The following is a 22,201-nucleotide window of genomic DNA, read 5'->3' on the forward strand; positions in this document are numbered from 1 at the left end:
CAGTTTGTATTTTAAGCAATTTTGAAGTCGATTTTGACCAAGATCCTCTCACTGCGCATGCGCCGGTCCGATTCTACCAACCCTTGGTGAGAAATGATCTGGAAGGCGGAAGTGGTGGAAGCAGAGGAAAGGGAGGTGCTAGGCCGCTAGGTCAAGCGCACGCGTTCGGGGGCCAGGAAGGAGGCGGAAGAGGGTGCCCGGGGGAAGGGGCTGAGCGAAGGTTAAGGCAGAATAGCCAATTAGCTGGCGAGTTGTCTTACTGGTTGACCAATGAATTCACGCCCCGCGCACAGTCTCTCGCCGCAAGGGCGTTTCACTAGCACGTTTGGGCGCGTTGGGCGGTGTCCGGATATAAAAGACTCAGCCCGAGCAGGCAGCCGCCATTCTGGGGTTCGTTTAGAGGTAAGTCTTGGCATTTTGTCGGTTGGAGGGTAAAATTTTGTTGGGACAGTTGGCCTAGGAAATGGGTTAGGCGAGGGCTCGGTTGAGAGCCGTGACTCTTTTTAAGCGGCTGTGTTCGGGATGGGACATGGAGGTGTTTGGGGACAACAAAGATTGTACTTTTGGGTGTTTAAGAGCAACCCATACTGATTATATCTTTCTCCCTTGTGTTCCTTTTATCCCAGGTTTGAATTTTCTCGGAGAAAGACGGGCCGGCCACGAGGAGAAAAGAAACAAGCCGCAGCAACATCTAAGCCCTTGAAAGGATCCTGAGAGAGGGGGGAAAGGGAAAACCGCAGCCACCAGCCCAACCACTTGTGTCTTCTGCCCCTTCCCACCTATCTTGCCCACCCCACCAGCCCATGCTGCCTGGGACTTGAAATCTGTGGCCGAAGGACCGTCACTACATAACTTCAAAAATAATCAACCACCCTCCCTTCCCAAACCCACCCAAATTCACTCATCCAGCGTTTACTTTTTTTAATCCACTCAGAACTTTTTTTCTACGACCCCCCTCCCTACATGGAGTTGGGTGGGGGGGAAATGAATACTGAGTTGGCCTTTATTTTTTTTAAGGAGACTTTTTGATCCAATGAGGCCCCCCAAATAATTGAGTTTTGGGTCCTGGTTGGTTGTTTTATTTTTTTTCTCCAAAATTTTAACCCCCTCCCCCCCTGAGCCCGAGGTGCTGACGTCGCAAAAAAATTGGATAGTAAGTGTCGAATTTTCAAAAACCAGCCTTGCAACAAGAAATCAACGTTTCCCTTTGTGAAACCAAAAATAATGAGAGGAAGAAAAGAGACCGTAGAACAAATAGAGAACTGGAGAAGGACCGATCCGGTCACTTAATCTCCATTAAAAAGGGCCTTTGGGTCTAAACAGTGTTCTCTCTCCCCTACCACCTGCTTCTTCCCTGCTCTGCTGCAGGCTAGGAGGGTGGAGGGAGGGCCCGCAAGTTAAGATTTTGATGGTTAACCCTTGGTAATCCAGCCAATTTCCAGACTGCCAAAGCCATAAGTGTTTGCTTTTTATAAGGAGGTATGGTTACCTTCCTCTCGTTAGCAGCAGTCTTCAAAAGGGTTAATGAGCTCACATACAAAAGATGGTGGATTTTGTGGCCCAGAAGTCCCACTTCTTTGTGTGTGAGACAAGCAGGGCGCCTTTCAATTTGCCAGATTAATAAGCAATCTGTACATAAAGATTGCAGGGTAAGGAGATGGGCAGAGAGAAATAGGTGGCTATGACTTTTTAAATGATTGTTAACTCTCAATTTTAATGTAATTTGTTTGGGGTATATTTGTGTGGTTAATATAGGTGGCAATCTAGGAATAAAGATTGCAAGACACTTAATTCAGGGCAAAATATAATCTTAGTGCCAATACATAACAAGATAATAGTTGGGGAGGTAAAGAATGTCTTGTAATTGTTGCAGATTGCGTAGGTTATTTAAAAGCAAAAAAAAGTGATTAACATTTTAATTTGATACTTTTTGGTGGGGGGAATACAGTTAAGTAGAGGGTGGAAAGGTTGGGGAAATGTGGAATTCAGGAGTATAATTTTAAAAGCCATTTAGTGCAATTGAATGCTAGCTTTCTAAAAGATTTGTGTCGTTAAAAGGAATTTTTTTCTTCCCTGCTTCAATATGGCGACTTTCTTTGTCCTTTTGTCTTCCAAGCGGCGTTGCAGGTTGTGTCTTGACCCATTTTTCTCCTGTCCTCCCACCTCAACCCTATTTGTTGAGAGGGGTCCAAGTCCTCCCCCCTTTCCCTTTATAGAGAGGATGGGGGGGTGTTCGACAGTAGCAAGTTGAACCTCAATTGCAAATTCAGTTCTTCCCCGCAGAAAATTGTTCTTTTTAATATTTTAATTGCTTTTATTTTCACACTGCTCTTATTCAAAGTAGGTCAAAGACTATTCAGGATGGGGGCTGCTTTTTGTTTTTTGGATTTTTTTACTAAAAGGTTTTTTAATGTAAAAAGCTACCGGCAGAGCCGGGATAGCTTTTTAAGTTTGAGTCCTCTCCTCCCTAACAAGATGGCGTCCCTGCTTTGTTGTTTTTCTCCCCCTTTTGCCATCCAGAGCTTAGGGCCGCCCTAGAAACTTGGTCAAGGGGGAGGAGCAGCATTGAAAGGTGATGTAATCAGCTTTCTTCCTCCTTTCTCCACCCTCTTCAAACTCCACCCCGAGCAGATGCCTTCTGGACTCTTGTGCGCGCTGCTGCTAGACAGGAAAAGCCATTTTCCTTATTTTCTTTATAACCTTTTATAGCCATTACCTTAAAAGGAAAAAAGCTTATAGGAATTAGGTCTTGAAGCTGTCCGTGTCCTTGGGCAGCTCTAGTTTTTGTATTTAACGATCCCGAGTCTGTTGCTTTTATTTTCACCCTCTTTCATCACTACTGCTTGGAATTTTTCCCCGCTTCAGTTGCCAGGGGTGGAAACCAGTCAAACAGCTATACTTTAGGACTGGAAGCTTTTGAGGCAGTGTGTATGAGCGTGCGTGTGTCTTATCTGTGTGTTGGGGGATACTGGAGGAAGACACAAGGGCTTGTGAATGAGTAACTGGAATAGACAACTGGGGCCTAATGACACTGAAATGTGCCGTTTCTGCTCAGGAATCAGTCCTTGGGCTTCTTGCATTTGGTCGCTTTGTATGATGAGAATCTGGGGGAGAGTGGGTACTTGAGGACTTTCTTCTAAATCGCCCTTATTCCCGCCTCTGGGTTTGGGGGTAAGCTCATTGTGTTCAGTGCTGTATCACGTTCTCCAGTTGCTTAGCTCCTGTACATTGGTACTAGGATGAGAAGTGAATCTTTAGGAAAGGAGGCGGCAGTTGTAAACTCGAGGCAGGGGGATTCAAGCTACGGTTTCTGGTAAGCAAAACCTTTCTGGTATTACATTTCACAACCTTCATTTCTTTTTTCCAAAGAGCCACCCTTTTTGAATTTCTTTTTCCTTCCCTTCTGAAAGAAATTCCTTAAAAACAATGGGGAAATGTCCTCTTCGTTTTTCAACTTGTGCAGTGCTGTAGCAGTTGGTGCATGTTCGAAAGCCATGCTCTACCTGAGGGTGGTATTGGGTGTCCTGTCCCTTTCTTACCTTTCTTCTTCCAACTTTTTCAGTCAAATCTTTATCAGACTCTCCATATACTTTTCATTTTTTAAAGTCCTGCCCTGAAGCGTGAAGGTTCTAGGCAGAATTGGAAAGCCATTTTCTACAGCTGTTCTGTGGTGACTTGGTGAGACTTTAGGGCTAATTTTCTACTGGGTATGGATTCTCAAACTATTACTTCTGGATTGGATGGGAGGGCCTCTTCCACATGTCCTACTGACCACAAGTTTTTTATCTTTTAAGCAGTTTGCCATGTGCCTCTGCAGCATACCTTCCTTGGGAGCTGAACATTCTACCCACTGGGGTTCCTGAGCTCTAGTGAGCAGGGGATTATAATAAAGAAGATCTGCATTAACATGGGAGATGGGGAAAAAGGTCTTCTAGGGAAACCACATCCATCAGAGAACGTCGGAGAACCTGATCCTTGTAGTTTGTGGCCACAGTTCTATCCTGGGATCCTGTCCTATGAGGGCAGGGGTGGGGGGTAACTTTACACCCTTATTGAAAGGCGAATAAGCGTTTGGGAAGGGCATGTGCTACCAGGTTTTGGAATGATTTTGAGGGGGAGCGGCTTACTACTTGAGAGGTGCGACCTTGTGAATCACCTGAGACATAATTCAGTCCACTCTGGAGTCAGACTAGGAAATACCTCAATTACCGTGGAAAGGAAGGGGGGAATGTAAGCTACAAAGCACTTCATTTCCAGAAGTGCTAAGACCTCTAAGTGAAGGTAAACTTGGACACCTTCCTCCTTTGTTAGAAGATTGTGATTGTTTTTAAACTCGCCTAGAATTTTTGTCATGAACCAATTCAGTTCTGTTTCATTGGTGATGGGTATGGAATAACTTTAGCCAAGCTAGATATTTTTCACCTTATTTATTTTGGAGGCTGGAGTTGGTGTCACTTCTGGACTTAATTTTATCTCTGGTAAGAAAATTTCCCAGTGCCTTTTGTCTGCACGTGTCTGCTGGCAACATCCTCCATAAGGAGAGCCCAGCTTTAGTACAAGGTGGAGATGATGCCAGGGGTTGCTTCCCCATCGCCACCCCGTATGTTCTGCCTTCAAGGAAATTAAAACATATCATGCCCTGGATTATTTTTGGTTTCAGAAAGCTTCCTTAAGCTTTCGTTCCAGGCTCCAGATATGTTAATGACAATTGGTCACTGCCCCTCTTTCCCTGGTAAAGTCGTTTGCCTTTTCTCCTGTAGGGCTGTGCTGAGAATTTAGGCTCTTCATTCCTTTCCACTTGAGTGCCTTGGAACTTCTTTCTAAACGTAATGACTTCAAAATAAGGAAATAGGTTGTAAAACACTTGGGGTCCTTAATTTTAAATGAGTGAAAACTAATCTGCCTGGAGGAAGCCGTCATGAGAAAACCCCCTTACATTTTAAAACCACGTGATTGGTTCTTGTGAGACAAAATTTATAGTTTTGTTAATTATATTTCCAGAATGTAAATAATAGGAAAACTGCAGTGGAAAATGAATATTTAACATTTCTTCTGCTTTGTCTGCTAGTTTTCCTTGACTGTTAATGTCTTTTATTCGTGCTTGTTGTGAATGGGAATTAAAAAGTCCCTGGGTCCCATTCCCAGCAGAAGGCACTGGACAGAATTTAGCTGTGTACTCACTGGTTTCTTTTTTCTCTAAAGATGGTTATTCTCTCTTGTCTGCTACCCTCTTAAGCAAAGGAACATTTGAGCTCAGGTGACAGTTTTTGTTTCTGAAGGAAGTAGGGGGAGCAGGCCTGTCGACCTAACTGGTGGGTGGGTGTGCAAAAGGGACTTTTCCAAGGTGCTGTGTATTCAACTGGGTTTGAATCTGAGGGGCCAGCTGTATTTAGGGGGCATTGGTTGGAAGTGAAGTTAGTTTAATTGAAAGCTTTTTGTCAAATTGCATATAGTTTTTTCACTGATGATATATTTTATTACTTTGGATTCGCTCATTGCTTTTCCAGTCTCAGTGGGAAATCTATTTTATGTATCCCTTTATTGTATTTCTGTCCTTATAGTGTCTATATTTCACTTTATAGTGTCTTAACTACATGGGGAAAATTCCTTTATCCCCATGTCTGTCTCTCTGTGTATAAGAATCACCACACTTAAGTGGATTTGGTCTGTGGACTTCTAATGTATCTGGTATTAGACTTGAATGTTTTTTCCTCTGACCTTAGGTTCTACCCGTCCTCGTGGAGATTCCAGGGCAGCAGCAAAGCACAGTTAACCCAGACTTGCTCACCTCTCAGTATTTCTTACCTTACCTCCTCTCCCTATATTCAGCCCACAGGTTATGATCTCAGGAACCAAGTTCCCCCCATGCCTCTGCCTCTTCTTGGCCTAGGTTGTTATGACTGTAAATGTAGAAATGTATTGACTTTTTTATTGTGAGAATTAAAAGGTTGAAAGCGTTATGCTTGTTTTTCTCTTTTGGCTTGAGAACAAATAGAACTAATTAACATGATCTTATAAGGAACCTGTTTTCTGCAGAAAATATAATCATCTTTGTAAAACACTGATTTTTCCCACCCTTCTGCCTGGCTCATGTGTTTCATCTCTGTACTAGATGCGGGATTCAGGAGGCTTTCTTCTTGCCTCCTTCCTACCCAGTGTTCGTCTTATTTCCCAAATGTCGATATTACTAAGGTGGCTTTCTTTTCTGCTTCTCAGAAGCCAATGTTTAGAGGCATTGTGGATAAAAATCCTAATCAAAACCATATTGATTCTAAATTACCTCTCTCAAACTTTAGTTCTGGCCTAGAAATTGTTTCACATGTCTCTGTCCCGTAACAGCTGTGTTCAGCTTTTAATTAACATCTTTTCTAACCTAGTCTAAAGCAGCTACTTAAAATTTAATGGCATTTTGCCAGCTTCTAGTTTTATTTGTTCCATTCTTTTTGGCTCCATGGTTTCTAACTTCAGGCCCTCCTTGGGGATCTTGGGTGGTGTTATGATTTAGGTGGGGAGTAGGAGTCAGGTTCGCATCTTTGCTTTTGAAACCACAAACCAATCTTGTCCTTAACTTTGGAAAAATAAAAACTCGTGCAGTGTTAGGTTAATGAGTGACATTTTTTCAAGGCTTAGGAGGACCTGCTTGATTTTCTTTGCTCCATTTGTCTCTTTCTGGGAGCCACCCCTAACTCCCGTAGGGGAGAGGTTGTTTTCAAGTTTTGTTTCCTTCTCTTTTCACCTACAACTTTAGACGATTGTCTACTGGTGCAAGCAGAACATACCCTGCTACCTGTGGTGGTTGACTTTTTTTTTTAATACAGCAGGTTCTTATTTATCCATTTTATACATATTAGTGTATATTTGTCAATCCTAATCTCCCAAGCGGTTGACTCTTCATGGGCTAAGATAGAAAGGAGTTGACTCTTGGAAGACAGCCCAACATCCATGACTGGCCCAGTTCTTATCAAGCTATAGGTTTGGTGTTTTTTTTTTTAAAGCTAGATTCATTAGCAACTAAGGAGAAATAGGACCTAATAAGCAAAAATGACTTGGAAAGTTGAGTGTCTGTTTTGGGAATGTGAATCTTAGCTCTGATACAATCTGTTGAAGTTCAGCTGTCCTAGGAAGGATGTAACTGGGAGCGAGAGGAGAGGTGCTGCCTCAGTCCTCCAGTCTGATTGTCGTCCCCTTCAGTCATGTATTAACACAGTGCTTCACTTGCCAGGGCTGTTTTCTCAGTAGGGACAATGGTCTGTGTTGATTTTTCTTATCTAGATAATGGTGAGTGCAGTTGAATGTAGATTAAATAATCACTAATAATTTGTCAAACACAGAGATGGAATTTATTAGAGGGCAACTGGGGCTGTCCTTGCCACCCATTTATTCTGTGGGTTTGTTTTATCCTCTTAGAAAACCTCGATCATGGGTTCGGGTCCCATAGACCCCAAAGAGCTTCTCAAGGGCCTGGACAGCTTCCTTAACCGAGATGGGGAAGTCAGGAGTGTGGATGGGATTTCGAAGATCTTCAGGTGAGTCTGTACCCTTTGAATTCATTGTGAGTGGAGAATATTTTGTGTTGTAATATGACTATAGTTAAGGCAGATAGCAAAAAGTGTTCCCTAAGAGGAATGGGAGTCAGTGGAATAGGATTCAAATCCAGTTATGTTAGAAGTAGTGATAGGAAAAGATGACCCCTTGGTCCCCGATCATGGCATCTGGATATTTGGAGATCCACAGTCCCAAGGGAAGGAGGGAAGCAAGCAGGGGAGTCAGGTGACAGAATTCTTAGTTCTGTTTTGGGTTGCATTCTGCATGCCCCAAATGTCATTTTCCTTCAGGGATCCTCAAGTTTTCCAAGAGAAAGCGAGTGACTAAGCCAGTCTGAAGAGATGGTAGTTGAAGGCTAGGGCTCTTCACCTGGAAGCAGAATCAAATGTGTCCCGTGGGTTAGAGAAGCAGTGACACTTACCTCCTCAGATCGAAGACTTCAGTGCGTCTCCTCCGTTGTGTTCCATCCCTCTGGGTGTTTCCACATCAATCCTGATCCACCCCATCCTCCTAGGGGCCTGTGTGATTCCCCCCACCCAGTAGCGAAGTCCCAAGTCATCAGGGATCTCGAGGTACTCCCGCAGATTAGAGACTTCTGCTCATAGAAGAGGTGCTTTCGGGCTGCTTCATTTCTAACCTTGACTTATGTCTTACAGTCTGATGAAGGAAGCACGAAAGATGGTGAGTCGATGCACTTACTTGAACATTCTCCTGCAGACCCGTTCACCAGAAATATTGGTCAAGTAAGTGGGGACCTGGGTGACTGGGTACCTAGAAGGAGGGGGGAGGTGAGGCATGGGGTTCCTGGGTTATTGATGGGGGACTAGGAGGGTGGGGTATACTCCCAAGACCCAGGAAGGGCATCACAGAGCCTCCTCCCTGCCTGCAGGTTTATTGATGTTGGTGGTTACAAGCTTCTTAACAATTGGCTGACGTATTCAAAGACAACCAACAACATTCCCCTCTTGCAGCAAATTCTACTGACCCTGCAGCACCTACCACTCACTGTTGACCATCTCAAGCAGGTACCTTCAGTCTTTACAGTCCTGGTTCTTCCTTTTTGGTTTAGGCTAACAGATGAAAAACTAGTATCGACTCTGATGTGGCTACAGTCTTGGGCTTGTGATGTAGAATGGTAGAAAAAAATAGGAGTTTGGAATCAAGATTTGGTTCAAATTTATGTCCTTTAATAGGTGTGTGACATGGGGCACTTTATATGTCTGAGCCTCAGATTTTTCGTTTGTAAAATGGGAATGGTTGAACCGACCTAACTGGGTTGTTTAAGGAGTAAGAGTATGTCTCCAAGGGCTTTGTAAGAGAGAAGGTCTATCTCAGTGTTAGCGGCTGTTAAGAGATTGTGCGTTTGTGGGCGTGGTTAGCTCTGAGTGGGCTGCTTTTCCTTCTGGCACTTACCATCCTGCTGCTCCATTCCTCTCGTAGAACAACACAGCCAAACTGGTGAAGCAGCTGAGCAAGTCAAGTGAGGATGAAGGTAGGGGCCAGTCCTTTCCTCTGTGTCCTGGGCCTTCTTCCGTTACTTCCACTCAGTTACCTTCATTTCTTAAGATCTCTTGGTGTAAAAGCCATACACTTAAACTTCTTTGGGGGAAATAGTGTCATCCTAGAATGTCTCGTCATCATTTACTTCTGTTTCTCTAAATATCAATAAATAGAGCATATTCTGGGACCCTCAGTGTCTATTTTCCTAACAGCAGGTATGCTCGTTCTACCAGTAAACACCCTGCTCTAGGGCATGGGCAGAATCCTGACTGCTGGAGTATATCATAGCTTTGATAGCAACAGATTCTTTCCTTTGCTAAGACAAAGGGTTTTGGAGCTCCTGGCAAGGGCCATACAGTTCTGGCTTGAAGACAAAGCCTGGCTCCAGAAAGTCACAGGCTTTTCTTTAGAGAGGAAAAGGGTTTATATCCAAAAGTTAATCCAAAAATTTTACACCCAAGGCATAAACCAGGGAGCACAAGACGCTGGTTTCCTGCAAGTGAGCAGCATTGTAGCAGAGCTGATCCCTGCTCTTTGTCTATGGGGAATGGTATGCTAGGTCCCTTTGCAAAGTTTAGCTAGAGGAGAAAACACTGGGAACGTCTTCCAGGATAAAGGATCACGATTTTGTTTTAACTCACAGTATTGTTTAAGCGAAAAACATTCCCTAGCTTTCTGTTCTTTTAGTTGTATTAATTGTTTTTAGGTCCTTTTATATAATGAGCACTTCACTGTTTTTCTGACATCTCAGAGTAGCTTTGTAGGATAAACTGTAACACAGAAGATCCCTTTAAATCATTGCCTATCTTTTGTTTCTTCACTGAGGTATATTGGTCCTTATTCCAGCTGGCTTAATTGTGTTGCCATCTTTGAGTATAGGTTTAATTATTATTCTGTGCTTCCTTTAGATACTGAAATTTGTACATTCCTTATTGTCTGCAGTTAAGTGTTACTGGACCGTAGTATCGATTGCTCCAAAGAGGTTTCAGGATATTCACCCACTGGGCATTTGGGGTTCATATTGCATTAGGTATAGGAGTTGGCAGTTGTGTGACTGTTTTAAAAAGTTAAGTTTTAATATTCTACAACAATTTCATTATTAAATCAGCCCATAGTGGAAATGTTGGCAAGAAGAGAGGTCCCGTAGATAGGAGATATTATTTGCCAAGTACAGAAGGGAAGAGCTACAAATGCATTTTTCCATATATTTAGAAATAAATTGTTTTTTATCTTTAAATTCTCTGACCATCTTTTTTCTCAGATGAACTCTGCTTCCTTCATCCTAAATCGGTTTTTAAGTTCTTTTTTCACTCTTGCAACTTAATTGATTCTTTTAAGAGCTGTCATCACTAGTTACATTCTAGGAAAAAAGGTTCCCTAGAAAATCTTTTTTTATGAGGGTCTAAATCTGCCTCCTTGAAATTTTTAAAATCTGGTAGCACTTTGGACATTTGAACCCCTCTGCCTTTCTTCTATTTTATTGTAATAAGTAGTTATGGGAAGAGCATAGACACTAGGTTCATTCTGCCATCTTCTAGTTTTGTGACTTTAATCTCCATGCTTCTGTGTCTATAAAGGGAGATTAAAAATGTTCAGGTTGTAATAACAATTACATGAGATGTATGCAAATCAACTAGTGTAGTTTTTACAACATACTTTAATAAATGTTTCTTCTTTTTGCCCCCCCCCCCCCCCCCGGTGTTATAATGGCATCAGGGTTGAAAGTTATCTGAATAGAGGAAAATTCCATGATTCAGTGTATCTTACATTATTTAGGCATTTCCCCTCTCTCACCTGCAGAGCTCCGGAAATTGGCCTCAGTCCTTGTCAGCGACTGGATGGCTGTGATCCGCTCCCAGAGCAGTACCCAGCCTGCTGGTAAGCTCCTTGGCCCTTTATCCCTTGTATTTATTTCTTTCCCACTGGGATGTGGCCTTCCGTGCCTCTAACCTGCTTTTTACCTCTGACTGACAGGCTTTATATAAATAAAATCCTTTTCTGCTCTGTTTTTCCACAACAGAGAAAGATAAGAAGAAACGGAAAGAAGAGGGAAAGAGTCGAACCACCCCTCCTGAGCGACCGTTGACTGAGGTGAAGGCTGAGACTCGGGCTGAGGAGGTCCCGGAAAAGAAGAGGGAGAAGCCCAAGTCCCTCCGAACCACGGCACCCAGTCACGCCAAGTTCCGCTCTACCGGTAAGGCTGCTGTCTGGCCTCTGGAGGGTCTGTGGGTAGGTGCACAGCTGGGCCTTATGGTGGAAGAGTTGGAGTTAATGGTACGGTAAATCTGGAGAGAGGGAAGACTAGTGGGTGGAGCATTGTGGGAGTTTATAGGGCTTGATGAAGGTTAAGGGAGGAAGAGTCAGAAGAGTGTGGAGTGAGTCCAGTCCCAACACCATGTCTTCTACCCCAGGACTAGAGCTGGAGACCCCATCTTTGGTGCCTGTGAAGAAGAATGCCAGTGCAGTGGTGGTTTCTGACAAGTACAACCTTAAACCCATCCCCCTCAAGCGTCAGAGGTATGGACCATGTTCTTGGCTTTTGAATGGGTTGGGTCTGTGGACGTGAGGGGAAAAGAGGGGGCGCTGAACTGTATGGCCCTTGCCAGGTGTTGTTGACCAGTCCCTTTCTAACAGTTCCACAGCTGCACCAGGAGATGCTGCGCCCCCTGCAGAGAAGAAATACAAGCCACTCAACACAACACCCAATGCCACCAAAGAGATCAAAGTGAAGATCATCCCGCCACAGCGTGAGTCTAAAGTGGGGGGATGTGCTTTGAATTGAGAGCAAACTCTTTTCATGGAAATGAAGCGTTTTCCTCCATTTTCATCTGGTTTCTTGGTGTCCTTTAATGTTCACGCCCCTGGAACTCCCTTCATAGGAGTCCTTCATAGGATTGCTTAGGAGTGATTTTAGAGATGAAGTAGGGAGGCGTGCTGTTCAGTGAATGGTGGGTGCACTCCCAGCCGTCACGTTCATGGGGGCTGGCTTTGTCAATTACCTGAGCTCTGATTCCTATCCAAAGCCACGCTTGCCTGCCTTTAAAAGAAAGATAGAATAATGACAAGAATTTCTTGTGTGAATCCTCCTACATATGCTTCCTGGTCACCTTGAGCTTATTGTGTCCAAAGTTGAGACAGGGTCTCTATTGGCCAATTTTCTGCCCAGATTTTGTCTATAGGAATAGGATTATTAAGGAGGTCTGGTGATTCCATTTTATGCTCTTTTCTTCTGTAGCTATGGAGGGCCTGGGCTTTCTGGATGCGCTCAATTCAGCCCCTGTTCCAGGCATCAAAATTAAGAAGAAGAAGAAGGTGCTGTCACCCACAGCTGCCAAGGTATGGGTGCTGTGCAGTAGGTGCCAGTGACAAGGTAGAAAAGGTACAGGTGAAGGAAGGGCCCAGCAGCTAGGATGCTTGGGGAGGACAAGAGGAGTTGTGTCTCAGATGTAGACTGGTGTTGGCAGAGCACTGTTAGAGACAGAATCTTCCTTTATAGGAACTGTTAGGGGATCCTGCCAAGGACCCTGGACTAATTAATTGCCTTGCCTTGACCTTGCCTTTCCTGTCAGCTCATTAACTTCTTTTTCTTTCACAATAGCCAAGCCCATTTGAAGGGAAAACGAGCACAGAACCGAGCACAGCCAAACCTTCTTCCCCAGAGCCAGCACCTCCTTCTGAGGCTATGGACACAGAACGTCCAGGGACCCCAGTTCCCCCTGTTGAAGTCCCAGAGCTCATGGATACTGGTAAATCTAGAAAGTGGTTCAGGTTTGGGGGTTTTCTGAAAGGAAGGATCTGCTCTGAAACTGCTTCTGTTTACAGCCTCTTTGGAGCCAGGAGCTCTGGATGCAAAGCCAGTGGAGAGTCCCGGAGATCCTAGCCAGCTGACCCGGAAGGGCAGGAAGAGGAAAACTGTGACCTGGCCTGAGGAGGGCAAACTAAGAGAGTATTTCTATTTTGAACTGGATGAAACTGAACGAGGTTAGAGATCCAGTTTCCTCTATAGTAGGTGAGGTATAGAGAGTTTAAAAAGGACTTGGTTGGGCTTACTTTCCCTCTTGCTTTCTTTCTCCTTGGCAATAGTAAATGTGAATAAGATCAAGGACTTTGGCGAGGCAGCTAAGCGAGAGATACTGTCAGACCGACATGCGTTTGAGACGGCCCGGCGTCTGAGCCACGACAACATGGAGGAGAAGGTGCCCTGGGTGTGCCCCCGGCCCCTGGTGCTGCCCTCGCCTCTTGTCACCCCTGGAAGCAACAGCCAGGAGCGGTACATCCAGGCTGAGCGGGAGAAGGGGATCCTTCAGGAGCTCTTCCTGAACAAGGAAAGGTGAGCAGAATGGGGTTCACTTCCTGAGGTATTGAGCCCTTGAGGGGAACGTGCCCTGGGGTAATTAGAAAGGGGGTGGGGTTAGGAAGAAAATCAAGGGCTTGAATAAATAATTTGACTGTCTTTTTTTTTTTTCTATCGCCTGCTGCATTCCTGACAGTCCTCACGAGCCTGATCCTGAGCCCTATGAGCCTATCCCCCCAAAACTCATCCCCCTAGATGAGGTGAGTTATGTGGTGATGGAGGTTGTGATTGACATTAATGCATCTTTCATGTGAGACTGTCTCTTTATTCTTTGTTGGTCCTGATTGTTCTCTCCTGTCCTTTCAGGAATGTTCCATGGATGAGACCCCATATGTTGAGACCCTGGAGCCTGGGGGAACCGCTGGCTCACCCGATGGGGCAGGCGGTTCCAAGTTGCCTCCTGTTCTGGCCAATCTTATGGGAAGCATGGGTGCTGGGAAGAGCCCCCAGGGTCCTGGAGGAGGAGGCATCAATGTGCAGGAGATCCTCACCTCCATCATGGTATGAGCCTCCCTTTTCTTCCCCACCGTCTCCATTTCTCCTTACTCCCATTCTGTTCACCTTCCCGCTTGCTTTCTCCTTGGGCTCTCCCTTCTCTGCCGGGTGTTACCCTTATTCTCTGTTGACCTTGTCCCTTAATGACCTTGCCTCACAGGGTAGCCCTAACAGTCATCCCTCAGAGGAACTGCTGAAGCAACCAGACTATTCAGACAAGATCAAGCAGATGCTGGGTAATCCTCAGGGCCAGCCCTGGGGCCTGGGCGAGGAGGCCTGCAGTGGAATTGGGGGAGCCAGGGGTATTGCCACTAGGCGGTAAGATATGGGAGGGGAAGACTGGACAGAGAGAGCAGTGCTCTACCACGTTGGTCTGAGGGGGTCAGCTGGGCACACCTAAGCGGGAAGATGTCACGCCGCTCTTCTAGAATCGTCTTGCTGACTGCTTCACTCCTTTTTCATTAACAGTGCCTCATGGACTCTTAGGCCCTGGTCCCATAGCCAATGGTTTCCCACCAGGAGGCCCTGGGGGCCCCAAGGGGATGCAGCACTTCCCCCCTGGACCTGGCGGACCTATGCCAGGTAGGTGGTGAGTGAGAGGTCGGAATGGGCTTGTCTGCTTGATTTCGGCCTGGTAACAGTACAGGGTTGACCAAAGCCGGGGGTTGGTTTGGGTTGGGAGATGGCGGTCCCTGGGGGCAACAGGTAGTTGATACTCTCTCCCTTTTTTTTCCCCCAACAGGTCCCCATGGAGGCCCTGGGGGCCCTGGTGGGCCAGTGGGTCCACGTCTCCTGGGTCCCCCACCCCCTCCCCGGGGGGGTGATCCCTTCTGGGATGGCCCAGGGGACCCCATGCGGGGTGGCCCGATGCGTGGGGGACCAGGTCCGGGGCCATACCATAGAGGCCGTGGTGGCCGAGGTGGGAGTGAACCACCACCACCTCCTCCTCCATTCCGAGGGGCCAGAGGAGGTCGCTCTGGAGGAGGACCTCCAAATGGACGAGGGGGCCCTGGTGGGGGCATGGTTGGAGGTGGTGGTCATCGTCCCCATGAAGGCCCTGGTGGGGGCATGAGCAGTGGCAGCGGACATCGTCCCCATGAAGGCCCTGGCAGTGGCATGGGCGGTGGGCATCGCCCCCATGAAGGCCCTGGCGGTGGCATGGGTGGTGGCAGCGGCCATCGTCCTCATGAAGGCCCTGGTGGAGGAATGGGTGCTGGTGGTGGACATCGGCCCCATGAAGGCCCTGGACATGGGGGGCCCCATGGCCACCGGCCTCATGATGGCCCCGGTCACCGAGGCCACGACCATCGAGGGCCACCCCCTCATGAGCACCGTGGCCATGATGGCCCTGGCCATGGCGGAGGGGGCCACCGAGGGCATGATGGAGGCCATAGCCATGGAGGAGGTGAGGATGCTCCCTGTCCCCCATGTGGTTCTTGGTGTCCCATTATGATTTTCTGGGGAACGTCACTACCCCGGGTCTGCCAGGCAGAACATGAGGTCACCCCGTTCCCAGCATGCATGGCAGTTCCTTCCTTTAGCCCTTCCCCCAGGTCTCCAAGACTAGGTCTCTCTGAAAGACAGTTCTCTGGATGCCTTGGATGGGTGGGATGAGGGTGGCATTGACCTCTTGGCCGTTTCCTATCTAACTATTCCACCATCATTCCCACAGACATGTCAAATCGCCCTGTTTGTCGACATTTCATGATGAAGGGTAACTGCCGCTATGAGAACAACTGTGCCTTCTACCACCCGGGTGTCAATGGGCCCCCCCTGCCCTAGGGACCACCTGCCCACCCCACCCACCCCCCTGTGGACTGCAGCCTTGCTCCTTCCACCCTTTTATGGCTTCTGTGAGGCCCATTTTCCCCTTTCCCCAGCTGATGAGGAGCCGGCCCCCTCAGTGCCCACCTGCCTGGGTTCCTGGGGGTTTTCTGATCACTGGTGCGCATTGATGTACATATTTTCCTCCAGTCTGGGGAGGAGAGAGACTGGACACATTCTGTACCCTGGACTGCTGAAGAGGAGACCCAGTTGGCTTCACTTTTTGAGATTTGCCCTTTATGCCAAGCGCCTCTCCGGTATTACCCTTTATGCCTGAGAACCTAAAGCTGGTTATCCTGGAGAACACCTCTGCTCTCCTCTTGTGGGTCCTCCACATGCACACAGAACTCTTGACACGGGATCAGCTGCACTTATGAAATCATCCCAGCCAAGTTCATGCTTCCTCGTGGGGTGGGGAGATGGTAAAAGGGGTATTGTGTATCCCACTGCACTGAGAGGACTCAATCAGGCTGGATTTGAGTTCTGGAACACATCATCCCCACTCCTCCCGACAGGCTTTACATTGAGTCCTTTCTCAAGACGTTGCAATCTTCCGTGAACACCCAAGTTTGCATCATGGGTCTGCTAGGTTCAATGATGGCAAATTCACATCGGCATCAGGTGAAAAGTTTTAGCTGGCATAGGTGAGGCCATTGGTGGTGGTCCACCCTTGCCTGCAGCTCATTCTGGAAATTAAAACACTTCAGTGAGACCAGCTTTTTCATCAACTGAAGCCCGGCATGCTGGGCATGCCAGTCACACTACACGCACTGCCTCTGGGAGTTAGCGCGCTCCTGGCCCCCACCTGGAACCTTGTGGGTGTGAGGCCTCCAGCTCCCTTGCCCTGTCAGCCACCTCTGAATCCCCACCAGGTGCCTTCCTGGGTGGATTCGATAAGATGACCTGCCCCCTCCCAGCCCTCTCCTTCACCTGTCTCAGCATCAGTTGTTTTCTATGAAAACAGTGGATTAGTTGGGTTTTGTGCGGGGTCTTGGGTTAGAGCCACAATGGATTTGAGGATGAGTATTTTCTTTTTTCTTTTGGTTTTGTATATTTTGTACATTAATAATAAACAGTGGAAAGAGAAGTATTTAACCCCTGGTGTGCCTGGACTGTTTAAAAAGAAAAAAGCCACTATCAGCTGTTGTTGAAAGTTCATTAATACAAACCTTTGTGGAATGTGGTTTTCAATCCTTTGCTGGTGTTAAGTGAAATACTGGTGAAGGAGTACTTTGAATATAAAACGCCATAGCTGGGGAAGGCAGAGCTCACAGATCACTGGAACTGCAGAAGGTGCAGGCACATCTATTCTAGCTGATCCTAACAGCCTTGTGGAGTAGCTCGGGGAAAGGATTTACGTGAGAGTGGGCCGAAGGGAGGAGTAGGGAAGAGTGGCTGAAAAAGGAAAAATCCAAGAGCAGTTTCTGGAGAAGGAAGGAAAAAGAGGTGGATCCTGCTTGTCCCCCAAAAAAGGGGCTCTGCAGAGAAGAGAGAAATAGGCCTGCTGCTAGAAGATGCAGGATCAAGATAATTTTTAGACCTTAAGGACAGGTATTGAGGGCCTAGCTGATGGAACAAGATTCCCAGGGGTGGGAATTCCCTGGTGATCCAGTGGTTAGGACTCAGCACTTTCACCGCTGGGGCCTGGGTTTGATCCTTAGTTGGGGAACTAAGATCCTGCAAGCTGTGCGGCATGGCCAAAAAAAGTATATTTAAAAAAAAGATTCTTGGGAAGACAGGAGGTTTTGGAGTTCAGAACATGGAGGGAGAGGATTAACTTTAAATAGGAAGCTCTGCTATTCTTGTAATCAGAAATTAGGAGATTACATTTTGAGGGGCGAGGGAAAGGGAGGGTAGGGATATTGGGGTATAGGTTGAGAATGGTGGTTTCCAAACTTTCAGCGTTCATCAGAATCATCTGAAGGGCTTTTAAAAGAGATTGGGGGTGGGGTTCAGCAAATTTTCTGATTCAGCAGGTCTGGGATGAACTCCAAGATTTTGCATATCTAACAAGTTCCCAGGTGTTGCTGACTGCTGATCTGGAAAACACTGAAAAGACAGGGCCCTAGAACACGTTTCTTGGCTGTTGTTTCCAGGATTGGCCACAAGAGGGGGGCAACTTCCTAAACCTCACAGGCCCCACCTACACTTAGGCCAGTGGTGCTAATTTTATCTTCCCTTTTGCCCCTTCTCTGGAAAGAGGGTGTTCAGTCAGCCTACTGTTGCTCTTCACACTCGGAGAGGTCCTGAAAAGATGTAATCTAAGGGCCAAGCTAAGAGGTGAAATACCAACGAAGTACACAACTCAAGTGAAAAAAAGTTAAAAATTCTTTAACTTGGGCTTCCCTGGTGGCTCAGTGGTTAAGAAACCACCTGCAAATGCAGGGGACACGGGTTTGAGCCCTGGTCTGGGAAGATCCCACATGCCGTGGAGCAACTAATAAGCCCGTGCACCACAACTATGGAGCCTGTGCTCTAGAGCCCGCGAGCCTAGAGCCCAGGATCTGCAGTGAGAAGCCACCACAATGAGAAGCCTGCGCACTGCAACGAAGAGTAGCCCCTGCTCGCCGCAACTAGAGAAAGCCCGTGCGCAGCAACAAAGACCCAACGCAGCCAAAAATCATTAAAAAAAAAAAATTCTTGGGCCCTCAGGGGTTGAGAGTCTGCCTGCCGGTGCAGGGGACACGGGTTCGTGCCTCGGTCAGGGAAGATCCCACATGCCGCGGAGCAGCTGGGCCCGTGAGCCATGGCCGCTGAGCCTGCGCATCCAGAGCCTATGCTCCGCAACAGGAGAGGCCACAACAGTGAGAGGCCCATGTACCGCAAAAAAAAAAAAAAAAAAAAAAAAAAAAAATTTTAACTTGTGTTTCTTTCTGGTTCCATCTACTGCCTGCTTCTCACCTTCTTCCCTCCACCTCCTGCAACAGGCCACAGGAACCTTTACAGAGAGCTTAATTTTTTCTATTTTAATTTAAAAATGAGTTCAGCCATTTTCTTTCAAATTCTCCAGGAAAATCCGAATTACCTGTTACTTAGATTTTCCTTTTTTTTTTTTTTTTTTAATTTAAGGCAGGGAGACAGTTTGAGCATCTCATCCATTTCACTGTACCCACTGACCCATTTCTGTTTCTTCACCAAGCCTTGCAGGCACACCTCTCCCGACTGCTTCAGTTGGTCTGTTCTTCCTTTCTTATTCCATTTCCACCCCCACCCCTAAATAACCTATTAACTTTTGACTTCTCTGTCAACCATTCCCCAAGCACACCAGTGCAATCTCCAATTCTGAATCACCATTACTCTATTCCTCCCATTCCTGCTCCCAGGCAGTAAACATAATGTTGAAAAACCACGAAATCCTACCATCTTGGCCCAGTACAAATTACTAGCACTGACTCAACATTCACTGCTGCCTGGCAACTCCTAACTCCTCTCCCTTCTCTGACACCAAATTTCCTGAGGAAGTGAGCCCCATCCTATGTGAGCACCATTTCTCCTTCTCTTCACCTGAAAATATCTGAGTCTACATTATCTCCTTTCCTTTCTTAGAGGAAGGAGGATACCTCCTCCAGCTCGCCTCTCCTAGCATCTCCTCTCCATCTCCCTCCCACCCACTACTCTTCACCCAGCAGTCAGAACAATTTTGTGAAAATGAAAACCAGGTCAATTCACACTCTTGCATACACACTGCCTTCTATTACTCCTAGAACCATATCCCAACTCCCTATCAACGTTTATAAGACCCCATGTGTCCTGGGCGCTGCTCAAGCTCTAAGCTCAAGCCATGTTCCTGACCAAGTCAAGCTCTTTCCAGTTTCTGAGCCTCTGCACATTCTGGTGCCTTCCTGAAGGCTCTTTCTCACCCATCTAGCTGGTTCCTTCTCCACCTACAGGCCTTGGTTTTAATTAATGTCACTTCCTCTGAGAAGTCCTCCCTAATCACTCAAGCTAAAGGTGACCCCTACCCTTTCTCTCCTAACACCATGTTTCCTGTGACATGCTCCAAAGGCACCACTGAGTTCCTACCTTTGCACTTCTAACACACTCCAGGTGATGCTGCTGCCACTGGTCTAGGACACGCTGAGAACCACTGCCCTAGAGCAGCCACCAGTTCAAGTGTCTCAGCTGCTGCACCAGCACCGGCAGCACAAGGGCAACTTCTCACATTCCCAGGCCTCCTCTGAGTTGTGAACAGCCACAGGGCTCCTTCCTGACTTTCATCTTTCCCATTGTAGTGCTGACAGTCTTCCTAAAACGTCTCTCACGTGTTCCTAAAACACAGTCCTGCCTTGGCTCTCATGCCCCTCAAGGACTCATCCTTTGGTCATTCTGTCCATATTCTACAGATGAGGGAGAACGCCCAAGGCACTGACATCAGAAAATTAGGGCCCCCATCCCAGGAACTCTCCTTTCCAGGCTGGGTGACCATGGGCACGTCAGCATCTCTGAGTCTGTTTCCTCATTAGGAAGGTGTGGAGAAGAGTAAGTAATTTTTTAAAACACTTCTACGGTGCTCATTATGATCCACATTAGTGCATGATTTGTAGGTGACAAAGACTGTCATGAATAAAAATATTTAATTAACTAAATTCCATTTTTCAGGCTTTGGGTTACCCACATACTGTACTACTGTGTAAATGTGTAATTTTTTCCTTTCGAGTTCCACTTCTATGCTGCTCTTTTTGAAGAAGTGGCATTCTTTTGCCCATATTTAAAGCGCATTATTATACTATGTATATTGAGGAAAGAAATAAAACTTGTGCCCACGGATGGAAGTTATTTTGGAACATCTGAAGTATGTGTAGTGAAATCACAGATCAAATACTTAAAATGCAAAATGTTGGTGTTCATTTTATAAACAACATTCCCAGCTATTTTGTGTAACATCTCATCTAGACTACTAAACTGAAAATTATAAGTGCAAAGTGTAGAGTGTACATGAAATACATGCAACAAAAGTAAAAAAACAAAAAATTAAAGCACTTCACAAATAATTACTTAATCCCTTAATAACCTTGTGAGGTAGGTGCTTTTTATCACCTTCATGTTACAAATGAGGAAACAGGTACCAAGAGGCTAAGTCCAAGGTCACCCCGTTAGTAGTGGACTTGAAGCCTGCTCCCGCTGTTCTACGACAGACCTACTTCGTGGAATTGTGGAGAATACTTTCACGTGTAACATCTTACTTGGCACAAGACCCTGATGCTTTTCCCTCAAATTTCATGAGGGGTGTTCCTTTACATCTAACTTGGAGATGTACCCAACGGCACCTCTTCAATCACCTTCACACCAAACCTTCACTTTTAGCGTAAAACTCATAATTGAGGTCCAGTATTATTTGGCCAGAAAATACTTTCCCAAAATTAGACATCCCAACTTAGTAAATCTTAAATGGTTCTTCATATTTCCCCTGGAACTGCACACATCTAACATCCTCTCTCCAACTCCCATACCTGGCTCTTTCCATCTGTCCTTGCCTTCTATCCCTCTCTCTCATATCCTAATTCAGGATTTATTACCTCATCCCCACAGCGAAAGTTCTGGGGCCCGTCCCATAAGTCTCTAAAGTCCACCTCACCCATCACTACCTGAAATCACCACCAACCAACCACTTGCCACTTGGGTTTTACTTTCCAAACCCATCTCTCCAATCTAACTCTAATAAGAAAAGTGGCCACACCAGCCATGTTCTCTCATTAACTCTCAAATAGTTCTTTCTTCTTAGATCTGCCTTAGACCTGCTCTTTTCCTACGTTCCAAAAATGGCTCCCTGTTCCTCATTACTAAAATCCTGGGACTTCCCTAGTGGTGCAGTTGTTAAGAATCTACCTGCCAATGCAGGGGACACCGGTTCAAGCCCTGGTCCGGGAAGATCCCACATGCTGCGGAGCACCTAAGCCCGTGTGCTACAACTACTGAGCCTGCGCTCTAGAGCCCACGAGCCACAACTACTGAAGCCAGTGCACCTAGAGCCTGTGCTCCGCAACAAGAGAAGCCACCGCAATGAGAAGCCCGCGCACCACAAGGAAGAGTAGCCCCCACTCGTTGCAACTAGTGAAAGCCTGCATGCAGTGACAAAGACCCAATGCAGCCAACAATAAATAAATAAATTTTTTTAAAAGTCCTTACTATTTTTCAAGGTTCACCCTCAAGTGATACTGCCAAATAACCAAGTTCTGGATAATACTTCTCTTCTATGAGCTCAAGGCAACTTCAAATCTAGAGCACCACACATTAGGCAATTAATTGTATCACACTATACACTCACGTCTTACTTTCTAAGTCTTCTCTATCTAGACTATTCATGAAGGCAGACCTTGTCTCTTCCCTTCTTGCATACTGCATGGTGCGGTACATGTTCGCTGATTTAGTAACTTTTGGGAGGATCAGCTCTCTGGTCCCTGATACCAGGGTGGAGCTTGGATAGGGAGAAACCCGAGTGTCCTAGTTGGAAGGGATGACTCACTTTCCCTTGTCCTCGTCGGA

At 46.4% G+C, this 22,201-nt stretch overlaps 1 protein-coding gene across 1 annotated transcript; it reads left to right on the forward strand.

Moving 5' to 3' along the window:
• The first annotated feature begins 335 nt into the window (after nucleotides 1-335).
• Nucleotides 336-16,813, forward strand: PPP1R10 (protein phosphatase 1 regulatory subunit 10). The gene is made up of 20 exons (XM_059075618.2): nucleotides 336-402; nucleotides 627-1,153; nucleotides 7,408-7,526; nucleotides 8,202-8,288; nucleotides 8,435-8,570; nucleotides 8,986-9,037; nucleotides 10,846-10,923; nucleotides 11,066-11,239; nucleotides 11,457-11,562; nucleotides 11,680-11,792; nucleotides 12,281-12,381; nucleotides 12,644-12,791; nucleotides 12,868-13,026; nucleotides 13,129-13,375; nucleotides 13,536-13,599; nucleotides 13,706-13,900; nucleotides 14,055-14,130; nucleotides 14,363-14,476; nucleotides 14,637-15,299; nucleotides 15,567-16,813. Exons 3-20 carry the CDS (start codon nucleotides 7,420-7,422, stop codon nucleotides 15,674-15,676), a joined length of 2,730 nt encoding a protein of 909 aa, XP_058931601.1. The 5' UTR covers nucleotides 336-402; nucleotides 627-1,153; nucleotides 7,408-7,419; the 3' UTR covers nucleotides 15,677-16,813.
• The last annotated feature ends 5,388 nt before the right edge of the window (nucleotides 16,814-22,201 follow it).

The sequence above is a fragment of the Kogia breviceps genome, chromosome 10 (assembly GCF_026419965.1).
Source record: "Kogia breviceps isolate mKogBre1 chromosome 10, mKogBre1 haplotype 1, whole genome shotgun sequence".
In the NCBI taxonomy this organism is placed as follows: Eukaryota; Metazoa; Chordata; class Mammalia; order Artiodactyla; family Physeteridae; genus Kogia; species Kogia breviceps.